Source organism: Tachypleus tridentatus, chromosome 1 (assembly GCF_004210375.1).
Source record: "Tachypleus tridentatus isolate NWPU-2018 chromosome 1, ASM421037v1, whole genome shotgun sequence".
NCBI classification, from domain to species: Eukaryota; Metazoa; Arthropoda; class Merostomata; order Xiphosura; family Limulidae; genus Tachypleus; species Tachypleus tridentatus.
In genome coordinates, this window is record NC_134825.1 from 78,017,407 (window position 1) to 78,042,957 (window position 25,551).

Here is a 25,551-nt window from a genome sequence, read left to right on the forward strand (position 1 = left end):
ACTATGAATGAATTCTGCTTGTACTCAGCATGGGAGTTGAATCATACTGCAATAAAACATTATAGAAAAATCTTTGTTTTATATTTTTGCATACATTTGTTTTTGTGGAAGACTAGTGGTGGATCAGTGATACAGTGATAACTCATCAGTTGGTGTTTATGGCTGTCTAGGATAGTAAATGTATTTTAGTGTTGAATATTGTACTTCACTTGCAGTATAAGTTTAAATGTGTGTTTCATATGCTGCGTAGGACAGCATGAATTTTGATTCATGATGTGTAAATTTTATTTGAAAAGCCTTTCATGGTTCAGCTGAATTTTGCTTGCAATGTGTTTCTTGGTGTAGAGTATGAGTTTGTTTATCAACTTATATATGGCAGTACAACATATGCTGTCATCATTACTGTATGCAGGACTTCAGCAGTTTATCAGGTGTCGTTTAGACTGTGCATTATTATGTGATATTGGTATATATATATTGGGCAGATATAACAGCTAGTTTATATGCAAAAATGGCTCATTTGGGTTGAGAAAATATTTTACATAGAAGAGTGAACAACGTTTCGACCTTCTTCGATGACCTTCTTCTCAACAAGTGGGTTTCTCGACATCACTGATAACTGCTAGTTTGTGCAGAAGGCTATTGGGCCTGCAGTCTTTTCTGGAATTGTATGACAGTTATACTCAAACTTGATGTTCAGTAATGTTCATCATCCTTGAAAAAAATATTTTGTTGAAATTTTAGTTTGAAAATGAGCTATCATCACAGCATTACACCACAGAATAGATTTTACTGAAGTATTTCTTTGTGGATGCAGTTATCAATGAAAGTGCCTTCCTTTTCTGTTGTAACACTCATAAAATTTTCATTAAATAAAAGTTTGTGTCTGAAACTTACTCCTTTTTTTTGTAACTTTTATTGGTTAAATCTAAAACATTGTTTTTGTTGAAATTTCAGTTGTTTTATTTATTGCTTGGCTATAAAAATACTGTCAATTTATAAAAATATTATCCATTATGATTGGTGTGGTATTTTCTGAGATCTGAGTTTAGGATGTACACATTGCAAGCTTCATTAAAATAAGATGGATGCAATACAAAATAAAGGAAACATTTGGTGAGAATTTCAAGATGTTGAGATATAAAGTAGAAATATGATTACTAGCTTGTACCATATTAAGGAAACTTCATCAATAAATTACATGATGATTTAATTTAACATAATTGGAATATTCATTAACAAATGAAATTCTTTACAAGAAGTGAAATTATTGCTAGGAATTTATGCCAAACCAAGGAAAACAGTGGTGCACTTGTGTAGAAGTAATGTGTTTAGATCCTCAGAACTGAAATATCTTGTGTGAAATTTTGATATATATTTTAATAACATTTATTTTTCTGTACAAGCTATAACCAGAAACCTTTATCACAGACAGTAATTAATTGTATGGCTTGAGGCATACAAATAACACCTATGTGGCATTGCTTATACTTTACTTATGTTAATAGAATGAAGTGTTCAGAAGTTGATGGCCAACCTGATTTGAGTGACTTCGGTAGCATATGCTCCTTTTCTTTCTTCATTTGATCCATGTTACATTTTGATGAGCAAAAATGGTGGAAGACTAACATATGTTAATAATAGCTATGCAAGTAACATGGCAAAAACAGGTCAGGTAATATCTCATATGAAACCTATTGAACAGGAAGATGCTTGAAGGACATTTTTCATGCAATATACATGTGTATTCGTATGTTTACAGAAATGGCACTGGATGTGAATGATGGTTTTTGAACTTTCATCTTCAAACTTTTCTTAGAGTAGATTTTAGATGTAATTGTTTTAGTATGAACATTAAAATCCACACACTAGCTGAGCTTCTGTCATATTACAAACTGTATGGACCAAGTGCTTTTAATTCTGATTAGTTATTTAAAACAGACTTCGTAATGTTTCTGGATAACTATGTTTCAACTTAGTTGTCCATTAGTTTCCTTTGAGTCCCCAGCTTTAAGCAATGACTACTGTTTAAGTAGCTTGAAGGACTACCCTGAGTTACTAAAGACTTAGGTGATTCTTGATCTGACAGTGGCTGAATAAGAGATGATTGAGGTCATACCAACAACTTTGGCCGCAGACAGCTCGTACCACCTCCATTTTCTTGGAGACAGCCCTGCCAACTGCACAGCTTCTGTAGAACTAGCCAGTGACTGGTAGATGAGGAAGTGATTGAGATGTATTTCAAAGTTCCCCATTGGGGGTTATTATTGAAATTGGAATCATAAAAATTATGTTAATAATCATTAGGTCTTAGAAACCCCAGATGATCACCAAACAGCAGTCCACTACTACTATTATGTTTAATTCTAAAGTGTTTCACTTAAAGAAATGATTCTTAATCTCTTTTGGATCATGCACCCCTTAGAAGCTAATTTGAAAGCTATGGATTCCTTCCTCCAGAAAAAATGCACATAAACACATAAGCACACACATACAAAATGATGGAGGAAAAAAAATTACTTTCTGACCCTTGTTCATAGACTACTGGTTAAGAATCCTCAATTTAAAGTATTGGAACTAAAATTATTTCAGTCATTCAGAGTTTGTTTTAAAGGGAAAGATGTGTTTTAAAATCATATTAAAACTATGAGGGTCATTCCATGTCAAATCATCCAGATTTTGGAAAATGTTCCAGGTGACCCTGTCAGAATGCCTTAAAAAAAATCATGTGTGCTCATCTACCCATATAATGAAAAATTACCAAAAATTAGATCAATATCTCTAATAGTTTCTGATTTACAGCCCTGTAAAATTTAATTAATTTTTTTTAATTTTTTGCAAATTCATTTTTGGGCAACTTTGGCTGTTTAAAGCTGCAAGAGTAATGGTGGTAGAAGGCTGACATTTGCTACACTGATTGAAGTAATCCCACATAATTCAGAAATGGTCTCAAACCAAGTTTATCTCTCTTAGGATTTGCATAGTGAGGCTGTAAAATCACCTGAAAACCCAAAATCGTAAAAAAAAACATTAGTTTATTTAATAAGCCATAGCTCTAAGACTTAATATGATACAACGCTGAATTTTTTTCAAATTTCTTGTAACATATCAGTTGATAAATCAGCAATTGTTGTAATTAAAGGTCTGTTAGATCTTCTGTAAAAAAATGTAGCTGCATGCAACTTTTTATGATTTAGCTAAAAATAGCCCTACTTCAGGCCACAGTTTGACCATGTCACCAGTTATTCAGCCTTTTCAGATTTTTACCATATATTCTTACATCTCTGAATATGATCTACAAAAAATCAGGGTGGTGTTCAACCTACTTTTTGAGTTATAATTTTTAAAGTATCCTTTGACCATATGTTTTTTACTTGAAAAAAAACTTCAATTCAGGTGTGTTACCTGAATTTAATGAGCTAATGTAAACAACAGACCTGATTCTGGAATTGTTGTGTGTAATGAAGCAGATGGTAATGCTTATTTGCTAAAATTCAAAATACAACTAACACAAGATTATCAAATTCTAAACAATTGGTACTTGTTTTATATTACTCCATAAATTTTATTCTATGCAGAAAGAGAAACCACATGTTAAAATAAAGTTGATTGTATCTTGAACTGAACAATTTAATTGATTACCTATGAGCATTCACAACATTAATTAGTGTTATGTAAACTAGATTATTAATTAAAATTATGATTAAATCAATTAACTGAAATTTAAAGTATACTGAATTTAAAAAAATAATCAGTTAATCCAAATTACTGTGCACAATTAATATAGTTTTAGATTATTTCAACAATCATTTAATTGAAATTACCATTAAATCAATCTTCACAAAAATAATCATTTAATCAAATTAGTATTTGTGGTTTTTACTGTTTTTGATTGTTTCAACTAACCAAGAGATCAAAATATTGCTTCCAAACTTGCTCACCTAGTTTCTTTTTTATAGGACAGCTACCAAGGCTATTTGCCACTATTGCTAATTTTTCTAACTAGAGGTAGGGCAAAAGGGATAGAAGTAATGAAATAAAGCAATATTCACTTGGGGGGATTGTATCAGGAACAGTACATTTTCTCGTGAATTGTTTTTTTTTATTTAATCCATGTGATATGTTCACTCTCATTGATCATAACTAAAGGAATACTGACACACTATGCATCATTCTCAATCAGCAAAGCCAATTAAAAAGATGAAATTCTTCAAGCAAAGTTAAATTCCTTTGGAATGTATGGATGTCATATTTTTATCCCTGGGCAATTGGATGGGAGGTATGTACAATTATTCCAGCTAGATAGGTAGTATTGTATACACAAAAACATATATCTGCGTATGTTCTATATGATGTGTGGATCAGTAGTGAAGAAATATTTTAAAATAAGATCTAATCTCTCAGGGAATCAGTATGGTAGAGTAACTCACTTATATATTATTCTAATATTGTCTCTATAGTGCAGGTGCAAAAGTAGTCCATGCACACATAGCAACAGTAATATATTTCTTAGGACTTGCAGTGGCTCAAGGGACACATATGCCCAAGGCCAACTTTTATAGTTATATTTCTTTTGGATAATGTGACAGTCATCAGTAAGACTTCTGATGAATTTGACAATAATTAAAGGTGGATGTAAACACCACCTTTGTATTTCATATGTATATGTATTTCATATGTGGAATATGAAATTTTTATGGGTGGATCATGCAGAAATTTAAGTGATTTTATTGTTGTGTTTGTGTTTTTCAAATTTGTGGTATAAAGTGAGTACTATATGTAAGTAAAGTAATTTTAAGCATACAAAATTCTCATATCTCAGACGTGTTTTTTGGGTAATGCTAGGACTATAATGAAGGCTAGATTTTGACTCTTTAAAGTGTGGAAAAAAATTACCAAATGAAGGTTCACATCTTTGACATTACTAATTTGTATAATTTACCGATGACATCACTTTGATTACTAGATGTGATATAGAAGAGTAACCATGAGTTTATATTTGTAAAGATGCAAGTTGCTTTTGTATGCAGTTGTGATGGTGTGTGTAATATCCACTAGAGTAAGATTATATTGCAAGAGCACCTTGTAGGTTTTCAAAAGAAATGCAGCTGACTTTAGCAAAACTAATTTTTTAATGAACATTTGCATTTTTAAAAATAAAATTGTTGATTAATTAAGTGCACCTTATATGAACATAATAATTAACAGTAAAGTAGAACTAAGTAACACTAACGGTTCAATCAGAAAATGTGGACCTTTAATCAGTCAAAGAGGAAACAATTCTGAGACTGCTTGAATTCCAGCTGATGAACATTTGAATGTTTAGTAGTATCTTTGAATCCCTGGCTAGCATATGAACATTTGAATGTTTAGTAGTATCTTTGAATCCCTAGATAGCATATGAACATTTGAATGTTTAGTAGTATCTTTGAATCCCTGGCTATCATATGAACATTTGAATGTTTAGTAGTATCTTTGAATCCCTGGCTAGCACATGAACATTTAAATGTACTCCTAGTTAGTGCTTTATTTTGATTCACCATTAAGGGATATTTACTTTGATTAACAGAGCATTTTATTCAGTAATTTAAAAAAAAATAATTCCTTTATTTTGAGGTTGTGTAAAAAATGTTTAATTTGGAAAATAGGTAACAGGTGTTGGAAAATCTCATCAGGAGACTACAACAGAAGAAGTAGAAAGATTACTTGGTCTTTTGAAAAAAATTCATATAAAGAACAATAGTAAGTTTATCTGCTATATTTAAATATATGTATTAAATTTAGATCAAATCTATCTGTTGGTTGCTATGATTATTTTTGTGCATGTGATTTTACATGCTGAAAAGAAGCTGTTTCAGTTCCATGGAACTCTTAAAATCTTTATGCTGTATAATTGCTGCATTCAATGTAATTGAAAGTGAAGATACTTTATTATCACAGACGAGAGATAATTGCAGTTACAATGGCCAAATCCTCGAAGTAAATGGTTCCCTTAATAACTATTAGATGAATATTATCTTCAAGTTTGTTCAGTCTTACAGACTTTTATAATTGGTGTTAATCAGTAAAACAGTAAATTCACTTGGAGGTGATTTTCAGAATTAATATAGTCATTTAGTTATTGTAATTTTCATAGCGATTAATGAAATTGTTTTTAGTTTAGCTGCTAAAATCCTTTAATGCCCCATGCAATTCTGAGAAAAAAACCAAAACTAAAATAAATTTCTCTGCTCAAGATCCCACATAGTCTAATTAAATCAAAATGAGAATAGCTTTATTAAGTACTAATGTTTGTAAGAGGATCCTGGTGGTTGAGGGGTCCAACCCTAACACACCACTTTGGCCATGACTTTCTCTAGATGGGCAGCCTTGTGGTGGTCCCACTTGGATCAGTCAGCTGGTCCACTTGGGCTAGGGTTAACCAAGTACTAGTGTTGGAATGTCTCAACAGGTGTTGTGCATATTGTATCTAATACTGGTGTTTGGGCATAGTGCTCCCGAAACCCTGGTGTTGCTGCAGTGTTCTTGTTTGACATTGTAGTGCATCCTCTCATAGGGCTCCATGGTGGGTGGGGTCAGTGAGCACTTAAAAATATTCCTTTTTTTTATTATGGATCCTCCAAATAAAATCTTAAGTAAAATAATGAAAAAAACATTGCATAACTGAACGACCACATCTTGAAGATTCTGGGCAGCAATTTTCAACATCTGTAACACCTATTGTACTTCATTTTCTAATACTACATTCTCTTTCAGACAAACCTTTAGGGTAAATGTCTCCCTTTTTCATTAAGAAGGGACTAGAGGGACTTGCTGGCTCTCCAAATTTAGTAAAGAAGCTTTGATCTGGTGATATATTGGTGGAAACATCCACATCTCAACACATTGAACTCCTCTTGCATTCAAAGGCAAATGAGGATATACCTATTGAGGTACACCTCATGCTACTTTGAATTCATCATGAGGACTTATTGTTAAGAGGGGTTTGAAGAACATCCCCAAATCAGAGATTCTCACTGGTTTCTCCACCCAAGGAGTTTCTGCAGTGAGGCATATCTCCACTCGCAAAGATGGAATTACAATGCTGACAAGTATCCTCATTCTGACATTTACATAACCATTTCCACCTGCCACCATCAAGGCAGGTTAGCTTAATTGCAGGGTACAGCCATACATTTCAAAACCCTCTCCAATGTTTCCAGTATCAGAGGTTCGGTCACTCAAAGAAGTTGTTGTGGTTCTTTGACTCGTTGCAGTGGCAAGGACCACGATGCCTGTGAGTGTGAAATGGACCCTCATTGTGTCAATTGTAACGGCTCTCACCTGTCCTACTTTTTTCTTGTCCTAAATGGCTGGAAGAAAAAGAGGTGCAGTGTTTGAACGATTTATAACATTTCTTCTCCTGAGGCTCGAAAGTTGCTATCCACCACTTCATCTTGGACGTATGCTGCTACACTTCATTCCACTATTATAGTGGGAGTGTAGACTGATCTCTGTGTGCCTCCAAAAGAATCATTCTCAAAACAAATGAAAAGTCTTTTGACTTCCATGGTTAAAAAGTTGATGAATCAACTTCAACACCCATCACTGTCCCTGACATACGTTCCAACAAATCCCAAGATCCACTTCTTTTGATTCCGAATACAGGCATTTCCTAGAATACATCTTTTCCCACCCCAAGATGCAAAACAATCATTTGTTCACGTCCTCAATCACTGGAATCCTTTTCCAACAGCAAAGACCTGCCCAGTCAACAAAGAACAGGATCAATGAAGGTCAACAGACCTCCCAAGAATAAAGACAGTAAAGAAAAAAGACATGGCCATAAACAGAAGGGTTCTCCACCTAATTTGCCTACACATAAATAAAAATGGCCACACTGATACAATGCAACTGTCGAGGTTTACATTCTAATCTGAATGACATCAAAACACTGATTGCTTCTTACCATCTTGTATGTCTTTTCTTACAGGAAACATTTCTGAAACCTGCTGATACAGTCACCTTTTGGCAGTTTTTCTTTGTACAGAAATGACATGCTGTATAATGGACGAGTGCATGGAGGGGTGGCACTGTTGATTGATCAGCATGTACTCATCCTGTCTTTGCTGCTCGACACACCCTTGGAGGCTGTAGCCATCCCTGTTTCTTGAATCATACCATCACCGTTTGTTCTCTTTACCTGCCACCTGGAGAGACTTATGATCAATCAGACCTTGATGCTCTTATTGAACAATTGCCATCTCCCTTTTTAATCCTGGAAGACTTCAGTGGACATCATCCCCTTTGGGAAAGTGCTGATATTGGAAGGAGGGGTTGCTCTGTGGAGCATATGCTCTCTGATCACAACCTTTCTCTTTTCAGTACTGGTTCTTCTACTTATTTTCATGCACCTAGTCACTCCTTTGCTGATATTGATCTCTCAATTTGCTCCCACTCACTATTCTCCCATTTTTCGTGGAGGATTGACAATAATCCACAAGGCAGTGATCATTTTCCTTTTATTTTGAGAGAGACTGGCACACTCTTGCACTGATCTCTCAATTTGCTCCCACTCACTATTCTCCCATTTTTCGTGGAGGATTGACAATAATCCACAAGGCAGTGATCATTTTCCTTTTATTTTGAGAGAGACTGCCTGTGGTTTGTGCCCGGTGGAAGCTGGATCATGCAAACTGGCACTTTTTTCATTGCTCTCTCAGAACTTGATCCTGCCATTGTCTGTAAGCCATAAATAGACGACTGTGTGGCAGCAGTAACTGACTGTATTATACAAGCAGCTGCTCAGTGTATTCCTAAAACCTCAATATATTTTCCATAATATCCTCATCTGTGGAGGAATCCTGCCTGCCACATGGCACGGAAGGCTCAAAAACAGGCCTGGGATATTTTTTGTAGGTATCCCACACTCTTGCACTGCATTCTTTCCAGCAGGCCCGAAGAAGCATGTGCTTGGTGGGCAAGACGTGAAGCCAGAAAGAATCTTGGATTAAGTTCACAACCAGCATATCTTCTACCACCAGTTCCAAAGTCATATGGGACCAGATTTGAAAGATCAGTGGACAGTATAATTCTGTCCCCTTCTCGATCTTGCTCTCCGATGGACAGGAAGTAGCAGATACCTGGAGCATTGCCAATATTCTAGGTGAAAGCTTTTGCCAGGTATCTAACACTTCTGCTTCTTTTTCCACCTTTTTAACCATCAAGATTTGGGCAGAGAGATCATCTTTTTCCTTTCGAGCTGATTGTCTTTATGACTATAATCTTCCCTTTACACTGGTGGAACTCAAACTGGTCCTTCATTGGTCTGGCAGTACATTGGTTGGACTTGATGATGTACACTATGAAATGCTGCACCATCTATCTCCTGCTTCTCTTGCTATTTGTCTGATTGTTTTTAACTGGATCTGGCAGGAGAATGTTTATCCTGATGCCTGGCACCAGGCTATTGTCTTACCTTTCTCTGAGCCGGGAAAGATACCAAGATTCCATCAAATTGCTTTGACAAGCTGTCTCTATAAGACCTTACAGAGGATGGTTAATGCTCGTCTTGTTTGGTTCCTCGAATCAAACAACCTCCTCTCGCCCACCCATTGTGGGTTTCTATGACAGGGCTCCACAGTAGACCACCTGATTCGACTTGAAATGTCAATCAGAAAAGCCTTTCTCAAACGACAACATCTTGTATCAATATTCTTTGATGTTGAGAAGACTTACGATACAACTTATATATATATATATATATGGCTTGTGTGGCCAATTGCCCATTTTTATTATAACTTTTGTAATGGACAGGATATTTCAAGTTCATGTGGGTTCGACCATTTCCTGTTCTTTTCTTCAGGAACTTGGAGTCCTTCAGGGCTTTGTTTTGAGTGTTACACTTTTCAGTATAAAGATTAATGCCATCACTGAACAACTCCCTCTCACTATTTCAAAGAGTCTCTGTGTTGAAAACTTTCACATCTCATATCAGTTGTCAAACATGAGGTATATTGAGCAGCAGCTACAGACTGCCCTCAATCATTTACTGAAGTGGACCACAGCAAATGGCTTTAACTTTTCTCTCTCTCTCTCTCTCTGAAACCATTTGCATGCACTTTTGTCACCAATGGGGTATTCACCCTGATCCTGAACTCTATATTGGTGAAGTTGTTCTGCCTGTGGTCCCTTAGACAAAGTACTTGGGGTTTATCTTTGACTGTAAGCTGACCTTTATACCACAGATCAAGCAGCTGCAGATCAAATGTACAAGAGTACTGAACATTCTCCATGTCCTTTCTTCACCTCTTGGGGAGGAAATCGATGTTCTGTGCTAAAAATATATTGTGCTCTTATTTGATTGAAAGTCGTCTATGGATCACTGGTCTGTGGCTCTGCCTTAAAGATGCTAGACCACATTCATCATCAAGAACTTTGGTTCTGCTTTGGGGCTTTCTGCACTTTCCCAGTTTAGAGCTTATACATTGAGTCTTGTGAACCTTTTTTGTACCTTCACCATTTGCAACTGTCTTTATTATATGCTTCGAAACTTGGTTCCTTACCAAAGCATCTCACCTGGGGTTGTGTTTTCCTTTTTTGGTGGGCCATACTTTTTCAAAACAGATGATTTGCTATTACTTCTATTGACCTTTGTATCCAGGTGCAGTTGGATGAATTGGGTCTGTCCTGTATAACATTGCTGTATCTACTGGTCAGCCCATCCCACCATGGCTTCTAACAGTCCCCAAATGTGACCTATCTTTAAGTCATCTGATAAAAGCAGACACTCCTGATTGGAAATACTGTCTGTTATTTGCTGAACATCTTTCAAACCATCCTTCCATTCCTATTTATACAGATGGCTTGAAATCAGGTGACTGTGTGGGCTCTGCCGTGGTTTGTTGTGGTTCAGTTGTTGTGCACACAATCTCACTACAGCTTCTGTGTTCACTGCTGAACTATACACTATTTCTCTTGCCCTGAATTACATAGAAGCTAAGCAGTACTCAAACTGCACTATTTACACTGATTCGCTTAGATCTCTACTGGCCCTGGAATTGCTTCACGTTAGGTTACACCCTGTTCTCACCGATATTCAAAACTGACTTTCCATTTCTCTTTAACATCTACTTCTATCTAGTTTTTCTGGATACTGGACCATGTTGGTATTCACAGGAATGAGCTTGCCAATACTGGAGCTAAATCTATCTGCTCTGTCACTGTCACCACTGTGCCTGTTTCATACCTGGACTATGGTCCTGTATTCAAGGCTTGGCTCCGTGCCAGCTGACAATTGACTTGGAGTGAGCAATGTGAAAACAAGCATTTCCAAAGAAAACCTTAAATTGGACTTTGGCTGTCTTGCTTCTGTAAGAATCAGAAAGAAGTTGTTCTAACTAAACTATGCATTGGTCACAATATTTTAACCCATCATTTTCTTTTATCTGGAACTGATGCACTAATGTGCAGTCTGTGTAACACTCAGGTCACAATAAGCCACATTTTACTTTCTTGCCTCGTTGATAGTCACAACAACAGCACCATTTTAAACATGTTCTGTCCAAAGGTTTGTCCATAACGTTAGACAGTGTTATTTGTGATGGTGACACTGTCCACCTTGAAAATGTTTTTATTTTTTTAAAGGCCATTAATATTTTTAATGCCATTTAAGTTTTTTAATTTATACATTAGACCTTTTTTAATGTGATTTTCTTTTAAGAATTAAAATACATCTACTTCAATTTGAAATCAGAAAATGGCTGTAATGTCAAATAACTCAAAACCAAGGCTGGAAAGGCCAACTTCAGTGACTGACGGTGGTTTTTGTACTTACCTGTTATTCTTCTTGGCGAGTTATGATAATTACAATTATGCTACAGAAAGTTCTTTTCAACTTGTATTGCTGTAGATTTTCTCTTAACGTTGTAGACTAGATGTAAACATTGGTTTTATGCTATTTCTGTTTTTTTTTAAACTTTGTTTTGTTTTACTTTAATTTCCTTTTATGAATTTTACTAAATTTACTTTTAACCTTTTACTAGATGTTTGGTGCAGATAGTCTAGCTGCTTTGTGCCATAAAACATCAAATCAACCAACCAACCAATCTTTAGTTAGAATTCCCACTTGTGATAAGATGATAAAAGTATGTAAAATTTCTACTGTATATGAGATAGAAACCTTGTGAGTTTCCAGGGAAAATAATTTCTAAAACAAATAAAAAAATGCATTACAGATTTTTGTTAAAGCCTTTTTTATAGTAAAAAAATTGTATTAAAGGTGTTGGATTTGTAAATATTAAAACTTAGTACATGTGATGAAAATAATATCAACCACAATGGTTTTTTTTTCACATTTCTCTTAATTTGACCATTTGTATTTGAAATTCGAGGTGCATAAAAAAAAGCATTTTAAACCTATTTTGTTTTCCAAAAATGAGGATAGTTCAGTTTATTTTATCCACTAAAAGTAGTTCTTATTTGCATCGTTTCCATATTTTTGAGATAGGCACTAATATCTTTGAATACTGAATATTACTAACAGTTCATCTTTAGAAATTATGTTAAACTCCCCTATATACTAATGTATATATTGTTTCTCTCACACTAGATATACCACTGTAGTTGCATGTAACCATGTTTTGCAGATTGTTGATTGTATTGGGCAGCTAGTAATTAATTCCCATTTGTCTAGGGTGTATATGAGTTTACTGTATGGGACAGCTGATAATTAAAGCTTGTATAGATGGGGTGTATATGGGTTTGATCATACAGGACAACTGATAATTAAACCCTGTCTAGATAGGGTGTGCATGAGTTTGTATGAGACAGCTGATTATCGCAGCAGCTACTTACTTGAATACTTGTTAGAGTTTCTTTAGTTTTGATAGGAATTACACCCTCTACTACTTTGGTAACTAACTATTAAAATGTAAAACATGTCTTTAAGCTTTGGAAGTATAGTTTTTACATGAAATAATTCCCATGTATTAGTTCAAAAACTGTAACTTTTTTTTTAATGACTTAAGTGATAAACAAACAAATCAGTCATAATACAAAATAATTTTGCCCAAAATGAGACTGGCTGTGTTAAGCAAAATAAATCTAAGATACTGTCACAAAACAGATTGAAAGGACTAGAGGAAACAATTGCATATAGTTCTCGAGTTTGGTAAATTTTCTAAGATGAACATCAGAGCACGTAGAAATGTATAGCTTAAAAGCAATGAAGAACTACTTCCAATTTTTTTTACAACCATCATCTTAAAAAGTACATTGCACAGTAATTAATGTAATGTATTTTTCTACTCTAGGACAACCAGTTTGTTATTTTAGGTTTGTCACCAACCCACATTCATTTGCTCAGACTGTAGAAAACATGTTTCATGTATCATTTTTAATCAAGGTAAGAGGTATTTACATTTTTATGATGCTTGTTTTTTCTATGTTCTATCAGAATTCTTACATGTTAAACTTTTATGTAGTTTTCATAAAATGTTATTCTTAAGTCTAAAATTAGGTGTAGAAATAACTTTCAGATCAGTTTAAGGATAAACATTACTTAGATAACATAAATTGTTCATTCAGAACTAATGTGTTTGTCAAGCCACTTAAGGTACCTACCCAAACTACTTTTATACATATGCTTTCCATATCTTATAAGGCAGAGCTCCATTATTGTGAAACAGTTGAAAAATTTATGTTATTCTTACTACTTCAATCTGACCTGAATACTATTCTTCATGATTTTATATGCATGCCAGTATGTGTAGTAAGTATTAGTAATAAGCAAATATCATATTTAAATTCTTGCATACATTTTATGATCTTTTGAAATTATTAAAAGTCAGTGTGATGTTCATGTGCATTCTATGATCCTCATGTAAAGCATGTAAATTTTAGTGTGAAATTTTTAAAATGGGAAAATCTTATTATTAAACTTCAAACTGCTCATGAGGTCCATCCTGTCGGTTTTTTAAACAGATTTTTCTAAATTATTTATGGACCAAATTGTTTGTGAATCAATGACAATGTTGGATTATGAGTAAGTTAAACAAGTACTTTTAATATTATAGTTAAGCTGGGATTCCCCTATGCATTTTATATAGGAAATAAAAGTGATTTTGAGATATTATGGTCAGTTCTTTATGTTAAATTTGTAACAAGAGAAAACATATAATGAATCAGTATGTGGACTATTGGTATGAAATTAAATAAAAACAACCTGGCAATTTGAAGGTTAAAGATAAATTCTAAGTGACTATTTTTGGGAACTTATTAAAAGTATTATGTTAATAATTTAGATTATTACTTGAAGAAGATAATAAAAATAAACTTACAATATCAAATATAATGCAATGATGGATAATAGTCCCTAATAAAACTGGGTTTTATTGATGGATTAAGATTGTCTCTTTTATTTGGAGTTTATATTCATTATGAGTTCTTGCTATTGTTTTGAAGTCTTTGTTTTTTATTTTTGGATACTGTAGTCCTTTATGACATGTTTTTTGTCTATAATTGGAATTGATGTTCACCTACTAGTTTCTTTTAATTTTGCACACTTGGTTTTCTTGTGGCATTACCATTGTAACTGGAGTTACACTCAACATGAGATTTCTGAAGAATATTATATTTTATTTTCAAATAGTTATTTACTCAAATTAGATTTTGAATCAAATTATTAGCTGTGCTTATGAACATTTGATTTTGATAACTTACCACTATTTTTTTAAAAATTTCATCTCATATATATTGTAGAATGAAAAATTAGTGATAATTTAGATACAGTATATTCACTATTTAAAATGATGCTGACTTGCGTAATTTCATTTATTGAGATTCTTCAGTTTGGTATTTTACTACAACTCTTGTTTAACATGTTTTAACTTATGTTGTAATTTCTTCATTGTTTGTGATAATTTGTAAAAACGTGTGTTAGATTTTTTTTTTTTACAAATATGTTTCATGGAAATACAACCCTGTATGTGTGTTTTCATGGTATAAATTATAAGAGATTGCTTCATGTTCTTCAGTAATGAGGTATGTGAAAAAAGCAGTTTTGAATCATTTCTTCCAAAGTGATAGGACATTCATTTTATATAATCTAAACAAATAGATGTACTTTTTGTTTAAAAACACTAACGGTAACAACAAATATATTGTAAAATAACTTCAAACCAGCTTTTGTTTGATTAAGCCGTAAATTTTCTCAATAATACAGAAATTGTGTAGGGTTTGGAAAGGACATAAATTATTCTGATAATGGATTTGTGCTAGTCAGAATGTTGAACATTTGCAGCAACATATTATGTTACAAGAAACTACAGAAATAAGTAAAGAACTTTTTTTTTAAGACTAGTTGTATTAATTGGTTGATCAGCTCAGTCTAAAGACTGCATTTAAAGTTATGACAGAGCAGCTTAATTTCACACTAACTCTTGCTATGGGATCAGAATAATATAAACAAGTTTGTCTGCACATTTGCACATGTTAATTATTTGCACTATAACTTCTGATACACCTGTATTATGTTACAAATTTGATAAATTTTGAGTAAAAATTTTAAGTATTTTGTAACAAAAACAGATTTTTTAATGAAATATTTCTACTAAAATTTGTTTGTGAAAATATAGTCTGTTTTGTTACTAGCCTGAATGCAAAGTGATTTCATGTTATGATAAAAAAAGCTATTCTTCATTCCAAAAATCTCAAATATTATTTGCATAATTTCTGAAACTTCCTAAATATGTTTCAAATGTTCGTCTTTCAGTAAAACTATATTTTATATTATTTCTGTACTCTAACTATGTGAGGTTTGTCACTTAACAAAATTTGTAACCATCATAAAATAATTAGGAAATAAATAAAAATTATGCTTTTTTCATGCTTGAATGACTACATATTATGACATAAAAATACAAATGTTTAGTCTAAGTAGTTTCAGTTCCATGATGTTATTTATTTACATATATATATAAATTGTTTTTATTATACTGACCTTTGAAAAGTCACACCTAGCTAACATTATGTAACTTGACACAGTGCACGTTCACTCATGTCATGTATCTAGTTATATAAAACTAACCTTCAGTCTTCCCTGTTGGAATCTGCAGATAGTGGTACTTAATCTGCAGTCTGTGAATCAAACAAAATTTTTTTAGTGGATCAAAACCTTTCTTAGTAACTAACTGAATATGAAACTGAAACAGACTAAAGCCACAATCTATTTCCTTGAAATCTTGGTTTGAAAGAACATGGTAACCTTTTCACAGATTCAAATTGCTGAGAAAACCACTCTGGGAACATTCTGAGCTGTTGATTGGTTTTTCACATGCCATATATTGAAGTAAGTGTGATGACCTTTTTAGCTGTGTTTCTGAAGTGGGGCATTATATTGTTTATTGTAAAGAGATTTGTTTGGGTGGTATTGACTAGCTGCCTTTCCTTTGATCTACTGCAAAATTAGGGACAAAAAATAATTATCGAATAGCTTTGCATGTAAGTTTTCAAAACAAATGTTTTCTGTCTTAAGATAACTTGAATCAGTCTAATAATATATTCACTATGTAGAAAGGAATTGATTCCCAACTCCCAATTTTTGGAAACTCTTATACATTCTTAAAATGAAATATTTTCTGTAGCATGTATCAGAAATTTTTATGTACAAGATTTTATTATCATATGTACAACATTGTGACATTAAGTTTCTAAAAAAGATCTCACAGCTTCTTGTACTTGCAAACTATCATAAACCAGTGATAACTACAAACTGCTGAATTAAAGTGAATCATAGAAATATTAAGTGAAATGTTTGTTTACAGAATCCCATTAATGCAATGATTCACATAATACTAAAGAAAATTAACACTTGTAAATGGTCAATGTACCATACTTAAATTCAGAAAGCAAAATTGTCAAAATCAGTTGTGAATAAGTTCAGCTAAATATTGCTCCAAGCCACAACTGTGATTAAAATATTTTTTATCAAAGTGAAAAGGTTTGTTCATGTGCAAGAAACATCTTGTTGTTATATAAGCTTTGATGTGTTAAATATAACTCCATTTACATTGGTAATTTCTCAAGGAAGCTGAGTGTTTGAATAGTAGCAGTTCATTGTTAGTCAAATTCTAGCATATACAGTACATGCCGTAAGACTATTAGCATTTAAAAACAGAGTTCATAATGGTCACCTTGAATAAAGAGAATTTCAACCCAATTTATTTAAGGAAATTGAGCTGCTGTATTGTACTTGAGATTGTATATTTGAATATGTTTTTAATACTTAGACCTACATTTATGAATCTTATTAGGAAGGAGCTGCAGAATTATCTTTGAATGAAGAGCAGCTTCCAGTCATTGGTAAGTTGTTTGTTTTAGTACTTTAAAGATAGTAAGTGCATGGAGCTGTAAGAAGGTATGTTTGAAATCTTATGTTTTATCTTTGTGAAATATTTCTTTTATAGTCACTAATAAATAAGATAAATTTTGAATTTTTTTTTTATAAATAATTAATTTTTGTGTGATGAATTTCAAATAAAACATCATTAGTGATGAGTATTGGAATAAGGTAAATCATTATTGTGTGATTTTATTGTAGTTTGTATTTTGATTTATCACAAAGTATTCTGTAACAAGGCTGATGTACAGATGCTGTAAGTTCTTCAGATTAAAAAAACACAAAAAACATTGATTTCTTTCCCCACAATCCTTAAAATATGAAATATTAGGTTTTTAAAAGGAAGAAAAAATTTTCAAAGGCTGAATATCAAAGAGCATGTTTTATAGGAAAGAGACAGTTAATTGTTTTATTATTAATCCAGTACAAGATAATATAATGATATATTCTAATTTATTGCTCTAAGCTGTAATTTGTATTTTTGAAAAGGATGTCTAGGCTTAATAAAAGCTGCAAAATGGTAACCAAAACATTTTTCACTTAAAAATATATGTATTTTAAATCATACTAAGAGGTATTGCATATTTATTAAAAAAAAACATCTTTTTCTAGGAAGGAGCATGTTAGAAATATTTATGTAAAAAATGTTATTAACATTTTTATCTTTAAAATAAATACAATATATGTTTCAAATGATAGGATTTTTAACTTGAGTGTAAATGTTACTAAATATTAAAGTTTACTCTGTATACTGTGCTATTTTTAAATGCTTAGTTTTTTTATGTATTTTTTGATGCTAGGAAGTCAGGCTTTATATCAGGGCCAGAATATGGTTAAAAAAAAGATATAATGAAAAGTGTTTGCAAGAAATAATGAAAAGGGAGAGACATTAGTTTTACCAATGTTTTGTTTATATTTATGTGATTGTATTTACTTTATAGCTTGGAGTCAGTAAATGGTTGTGACATTGTGAGTCACTAAAATTGTGCTTTTAAAAATATGACTTTGATTTTTTGAAAACAATTCAGTCTACTTGTAAGAGTTCTAGGGCTATATTATGAAGTTGGTATCTTATAATAATTTGAAAAAAAAATTCAGTTTCAACTGATACTACTTTTCATGTATGGTTTAGCACCAGTGGGAAAAAGGAATGAAGAGAAAGGGGACATGCAAAAATGTCACCAGTTTATAATGCCATTTACAATGAAAAACTGGAGGGTAAGACTTTTTTACCTTACTCTAAATATTTTAAAATAAATTATTTGAAGTACTTTACTCTTTGCAATTAATAAACTTATTTTAAATACTTTTTTGTAATGTAACTCTTAAAGTTTTTTATTGTTTTGATATTTATGAGGTTTACTGCATTGTTTTATAATTAGAGACATTTTATAATGTCTGAACCTGTTCTTATAACTGGATGGTGTTTTGGTTTTTCTAACAATTTAACTAACTAAAGGCCAGAGTTTGAAAGATCTGCTGCTGCTGATTTTTGTTGATTGGGCTTCTGCACTAAGCTTGGCATCACTGTGGTAACATCTTGGGAGCTAGAGTTACCATGTTGACTAAATTTCAAATGTTGAGAAATGTTGAGTAGAGCAAACTTATTAAGAATGACTACAGTTAAAATTGTTTTCTTTGGCTAGGCAATGCTCATAAAATATCTGATGGTTGCATTCCAAAAGATATGCTGTATAGCATGCTGTCAAGTGTCAGTGGATCAATAGGCATGCCAAATCTTTGCTTCAAGGATAGTTGTGTACAAGACATGACATCCTTCAAGACTATTCCTTTGAATTGAAAAAAACTAGCAGTTGACAGAAACAGATGATGCAATTCTTTGGCATGAAATACTACGATATCAGCTGATTTTGGCAGCTACAACAAAGATGATTAAAATCAACACAGCCAAACAGTATCACAGCTATCAAATACAGATGTGAGGTTTTCCATGCCAATCCACATTATGCTATACAGTCACTAAATGATGCATGCTGTAAATTGAAACCCCATCACTGTAACAAAATGAAACATGCCATAAAGTTTTGTAATCTCGGACCAGATTAAAGTGCATTTTTTTGGTTGACCTCACCTTAAGTTTTATTTTCTATACTTTATAAATGAAGATTTTTAATTGTCAGTTTAAAAGCAGTAATATTTTAGTGGAAATATTGTGACTTTAGTGAAATATAGTGGTTTGAAATTTCATGCTTATATAGTTAAAACAAATATCATGAGGTCCTAGCCATGAAAGCAGAGTTTTTGTTTTATTCGAAGTGTCAGAACAAAGGAGGGAACATCAGTCTTTTATATAAAGAACTTCACACTAACACTTTCACTTTCATTTCTATTATCTTGTTGAACTCTGTTATGTATTGCAATTGTTTTCAAGCATGTCAATCCAACTAGTATAATTGAAATAAAGAAACAGTTTTCATTTGGTCTGTATGTTCTAGAAAAATAAAAAAGGAATAATTTGGGCATTGGGATGATATATAAAAATATATTTTTCTTAAATTTAAACAATCCTTTAATTGAATTTTAAGTTATTAGTTCCCTTGGTAACTCTAGATAGAGAGTAAATGTGAAAAAAAAATTGACAGTGCTAAAAATAATTAAATACAGATCTATCTGCTGTATTTTGTTTGTTACATTGTTAATTTGAAATATAGTTCTTAGGAGTATGGAACTTTAATTCACATAAAACATTCACAAAATCTTTATTAATTCAATAGCAAATGAATATAAAAGTTAATGTACATGAGGAGCTTGAAGACACTTTTATTATTTCACTTTTAATACATAAGATAACCATTCCCGAGCATGTTAGACTTTGTATTTTAATCATATTAAAAATTCACAGAATATTGTTAAAAGCTATTGTAAACTTTATACTGTAGAAAGGTAAGTAATCAGAACATAATGTTTAGGTAATTTCAAAACATACCTCCACTCCTACTACAGCTATTACTTGATTGCTGTGGTTTCCTTCCTTTGTTCATCCAAGATCTAAGCATTGGTCTTATTTTTCTTGCTTGCTCCAGTCTTTTGTTCTCTCTTTGAATGCCCTTGACAATATCTGTCTCATGATGCTCTCCATCTGTGTCAGTGTGCCCTGTATTCTGGTGCTATATTTAAGCACCTCATTCAGATAATATTATCACTTTTTCATGACAAAGCATTTACAAACATATTTCTCTGTACAGTAACTGTTGGAGATAGTTTAAACATTCTTCATGCTACTTGGTTGATTTTCTCTAAAAAATTTGTTTAGCAAGAAATAATAGACAGCAGGATTTCCTGGGTTATTGTTTCTGGCACAGAGGCAAATCAAGTCTTTTCTATTCCACCTTGAATATTTTGTATCACTCTCAGTTGAGGCTGTTTGTGGGCTTATTTGTAATAAGATGGAGACATATATTTGGTCTGGTGGTGTTTCTCCAGAAGTCACTGAGGAGGTTTCATCTGCAGATGATTATGGACATTAGATTTGTTTTTTTTCAGTGCCTTCTTTTAATTTTTTGGCTTCTTAGGAGACCAAATTGGAATCAATTACTTCTGGTCCTTTTTCTTCAGCTGGTAAATTGACTGTATATTTTAAGCCTTTTTCTTGTTACTTTTGAATCTATATCCTCCTTGATGGCTGAAATGTCTGAGGGCAAATACTTATTTTTTTCTCCATCTCCTGATATTGGAGTTTATGCAGGGAGGTTTACTGTTCAGTGAAATGAAGGGAAGCTATATTTTGTTTGCCACGTTTGTCTGAACAATATGCTTTAGCCTACAACCGCTAGGCAGATGTGCATTTAAACACTCAAAGAATAGACCCACTCCTGGAAATGTGGATTCCAGCACAGAGTCTTTAGTCAACTTGAATAAATAACAGTTTTGTGAGATTTGTCTGACCCTTACTTTGGTGCTTTGATAGTTATCATTCCTCCAACTTTTGTTGGAAGCCTCTCAGTGATTCCCACATCAATTTGATGATGAGTTGGGACCATTGTCAGCATCTACCTTGCTTCAGTTTTCAGCTTCTGTACTTTCTCTAGTCTTCTGGTATGTTGTTAAGATTTGTTGGGTAGAGATGCACTGTTGGAGGGCATTTCTCTACTAGCTGTCATTTCTGTAAGTTGTGAGGTCACCTTTTTTGATCATTTTTGTAGGTGTTTCCAGAATCAAGGGTTGATGTTGTCTGTCTGCATTCATCTCTGTTGTTGTTGGCTTTTTGAAGTTTCTCAATTTTCAAATGAGGCTGTAGTTCTAGTCCTATTTGATGTCCCAATTCCTGACATCAGCATCTTGGCCCTTTGAATAAATTCTTTTGATATCCATGAGGATCCTTCACTCAAATGGAACACTACCAGATGTGGCATTGATGACCATATTGCTTTTGGGATCTGTGGGGACTTGATTCTGAGAATATCTTGATGTGTGGAGAATCTTTACTGCTTATCCATGGGTATTACAGGTTCTTGTGTCAGGATTAGTCATTCAGCTCACATCTTCAAAGTTTTCCACCAAACTTGCATTTCCATCTCCCACAGATCTTTGGATTTCTGAACTGCATTCCATGGCTATCAGAGATTTGTTGGTGAAGGTGACATGGAGAAAATTATCCCATTTCTTCCAAGGTTTTATTTGTGTCTGTGTTTGTGCCCAAGAAGACAGAAAATTGGCATCTGTTCAGTGATCTTTCTCATCTAATTCAATTCTTCCACAGTCTCCTAATTTAAGGCGTCTTATTGATTACCTTTAGATACACAAGGCAAAAATTACTTTAATCCAGTGCTATGCAGTTTCCTCAATTTATTTCAAGTCCTTTGTTCCAAATTAATATTTCAGCTACCTAATTGGGGTATCAAGGTGGTATTACATGTTCCTTCCCAACATCTGTTTGAACCCTTAGCCTCATGTACCATGTGTTACCTTTTTGTTAAGATTTATTTGTTGTTGCTGTTGGCCTGCAGACATTGGCAGTTTGGAATTGTTTGCACTGGATGTACACAGTATACTTTATTATTCTACCTAAGTCCTTCTGTACCCAGACAGGTCCTTCTTACTTAGGTCACTGGCAACCAGGAAAGGTAATAAATCCTTTCCACCAACTTATCTGACTGCTATTTTTTACCTCTATGACTGATCGGATCCCTATTGTTTGTTATGTGCAGTGAGGGCCATGAAATGTTATGCTGTTAGAAGTGTTCAATGACAGATCCATCAGTTTCCCGGGAGTTATCCTCAGTTACTTTGTTGAGATGTGTAAGGAAATTGATCCACATCACTTATTCTGGGCACTCTTTGGAGGTGAGGAGACTAATGCAACTCATTTCTCATCAGAATTTTCACATTTGGCATCATCAGAAATCAGGTTGAATTTGCTCAGTGGTGTGCAGTGTATGGGCTGGTACATGGACCTCCTCCAATATTTTTATTTCATATTATTTGCATGATCTGGCAGTATCTTCCTTTGATGGTTTTTCACTACCCCTGTAGCTATCTTAACTACATCTGCTCAATTATAATGAGGTACGATTATTTCCATTATTTGCATTTCAGAGTTCCTTACGTCTTTTTATGGGGTTTTACTCTGTGGTAAGTATTGCCCATGGAGGTGTGTTTTTAACAAATCAATTCCACTCTAGCAACCATTAACACAGTATATTTTATTTAAGTTGAAATTGGCTCTGTAGATATGAGATGTTCCATAAGATCACCTCGAGGCAGATCAGGTGGTATTACTGTACTGTGGTGGACTTCTATTCATGGACTGTCATGAGTAAAGCATAAGGTGATTCTATCTGTCTATGCTGAGCATAAGGATTTTTTAAATAAATTGAGAGGTCAGTTTGCTTTTAAAAATTTAGGAATGTTGTTTGACTTTTTACGCTGTTTCCAGATTTTTGTTTTTTAAAGCTCCCCAGTGTTTATTTCCACTGCCCCATATTCTGCTGGTGGAGCTAAGAAGTCCTTACCACTCTTGGTTTCTAGTCATTGGGATGGAGGACAGTGTTTGAGTGAATTTCCTCTACTGTTGGAGAAGAGGGTAAAGTTGGGGCTCTCCTACTTGGGCACCTGAATTTTATTTTCTCCAGATGTCAGTAGGAGAATCACCAGCTTACTGGGAGCCTCTTTTTCATAGCAGTTCAGATATGATGCTTGGCTGTCTTGTTATGTTGGGCATGATCCTTCTTTATGATCGATATTGGTTCAATACATTGTTCATGGAAGGGGATGCATTGTCTCCTTGTAATTCTGAATGCAGAATGATCCCTTGTTGGTTCCTTGGTTAAGCATAGTTTGTTTTATGTCATCTCTATAATTTTAAGGATAAGTGGAATTTACCTTTCCCACAGGTTTATGGAGTGAAGTTGTGTGTTCATTTATTCCAGACTGGATGAGTTCTCTCTCCTCAGATAGAATATAGCATATGGGATCCTATTATTACAAATTTGAGGTATTGCTGTTTTGACTTCTTTAGGTAGAGGAGAGGGTTTGTCCACTTTGGTCTGGGAGCCACTCACTGGTATATACATATACACACACATACATATATATATCACAGTCCAAATGCCGTAGTTATGAACTTTGTACTTATGGGCTACAGTCCTATAATTCCAACCCCTGAATAATGTACATTACCTTGGCTATCTGGTTGGGATCTGGCCAGTAGTGATGATGAAATATATCAAATTCCACCCACAATTCATGAATTAAAGTCTGGGTGAAGGGCACACCTGTTCTGGATATAGTGAGGTTCCTCCATTATGGTACTAATCTTTTATTGGCATGCCCATGATCTCTTCAGGCACATTCTATATGGATAATGCCCTCACTGGCTCATCCATCTTATCAGTGTGGTATTCTAGTTGTAGTGTGAGGTGAAGTAAGTATGTTATGGAATTTAACATTTTCTTAAATAGAAAATGTATTTTCAGTAATACTTGCTTCCATACTCTTTAGCCCTTCCTTCCTCCTAAGAGCTGGTGTTGGAGAATGCGGATTGGGTCAGTCTTGAAAAGGTATCTGAATTTGGTGCATATATATACAGTACAAGGATAAAGGGGACTTTAATGTAGATTATGTTTAGTCGAGTAATAGCTGTGGTGTGAGAGGAGGTATTATTGAAAATACATTTTAACATAACATAATGTTTTAAAACAACATGGGACATATTGGTCCATTTCAGCTGTTTCATCAACCAAACTAAATTAAAATAATTAAAAAAAAAATCTTAAATCTAACTCTTATCATTCATGTATTTATCAAACTTTTTCTTAAACTCACTTAAATTTACTGCCTCAACAACCTCTGAAGGCAACCAATTCCAAAAAACAACCACATTGTTTGAAAAATGAAATGGTGTTAGCTGAAGATGATTTTGACCTTGCAAAAATATATATTTGTGTCCTCCAGTACTACTGTTCTAACTGTTAAATATGAACAAAATTATGAATCAACACTTTAATTTCTCTCTACAATCTTAAACACCTCAATCAGACCCCCTCCTAACTCTTCTTTTATCAAGCGAAGACAATTTGAGATATTTCAGCCTCTCCTTGTGTGACAACTCCTCCATCCCAGGCACCATTCTAGTAACCCTTCTCTGAACCTTTTTCAACAACTTAGTGTTTTTCCTAAGGTTAGGTGCCCAAGACTGAACACAGTATTCAAAATGGTCTAACCAGTGACCTATACTATGAAATTATAACCTTTTTAGACTTGTATTCAGTATTTCTATAGATAAAACCTAAAACTAACAACAGCATACTGTATGGATGACTGTAGAGACTGTACGACTATCACATCTAGATCCCTTCATAACATTTTAAAGTTATTCCCATCTATATAAAACACATAATTGAAATTATGATAACTGACATGCATTATCTTGCAGTTATTATAATTAAAACACATCTGCCATTTATTTGCTCAGCTCACTAAATGATCTAAATCATTTTGTAAATCATCAACATATTTTTCACAGCCAGCAACACTCAAGATCTTAATATTATCTGAAAATTTAAATAATTTATTGACTACTCCATCATCTGTGTCATTGATGTAAATCAAAAAAGAGCAAAGGTTCTAACACTGATCCCTGAGGTACCCAATGAATTCCATTTGTAACAACACCCTGCTTTCTTCCATTCAGTTCCTCTGTGTCCAATTTGCTA

General features: G+C 33.4%; 1 protein-coding gene across 1 annotated transcript in view; it reads left to right on the plus strand.

Moving 5' to 3' along the window:
• LOC143232590 (non-structural maintenance of chromosomes element 4 homolog A-like) overlaps nucleotides 1-25,551 on the plus strand; it is a 77,492-nt gene that overhangs the window by 41,315 nt on the left and 10,626 nt on the right. The window contains exons 7-10 of the mRNA XM_076468201.1: nucleotides 5,649-5,742; nucleotides 13,293-13,384; nucleotides 17,292-17,340; nucleotides 18,510-18,595. Coding sequence (XP_076324316.1) covers nucleotides 5,649-5,742; nucleotides 13,293-13,384; nucleotides 17,292-17,340; nucleotides 18,510-18,595 — 321 coding nt within the window. The remainder of the gene's footprint in view (nucleotides 1-5,648; nucleotides 5,743-13,292; nucleotides 13,385-17,291; nucleotides 17,341-18,509; nucleotides 18,596-25,551) is intronic.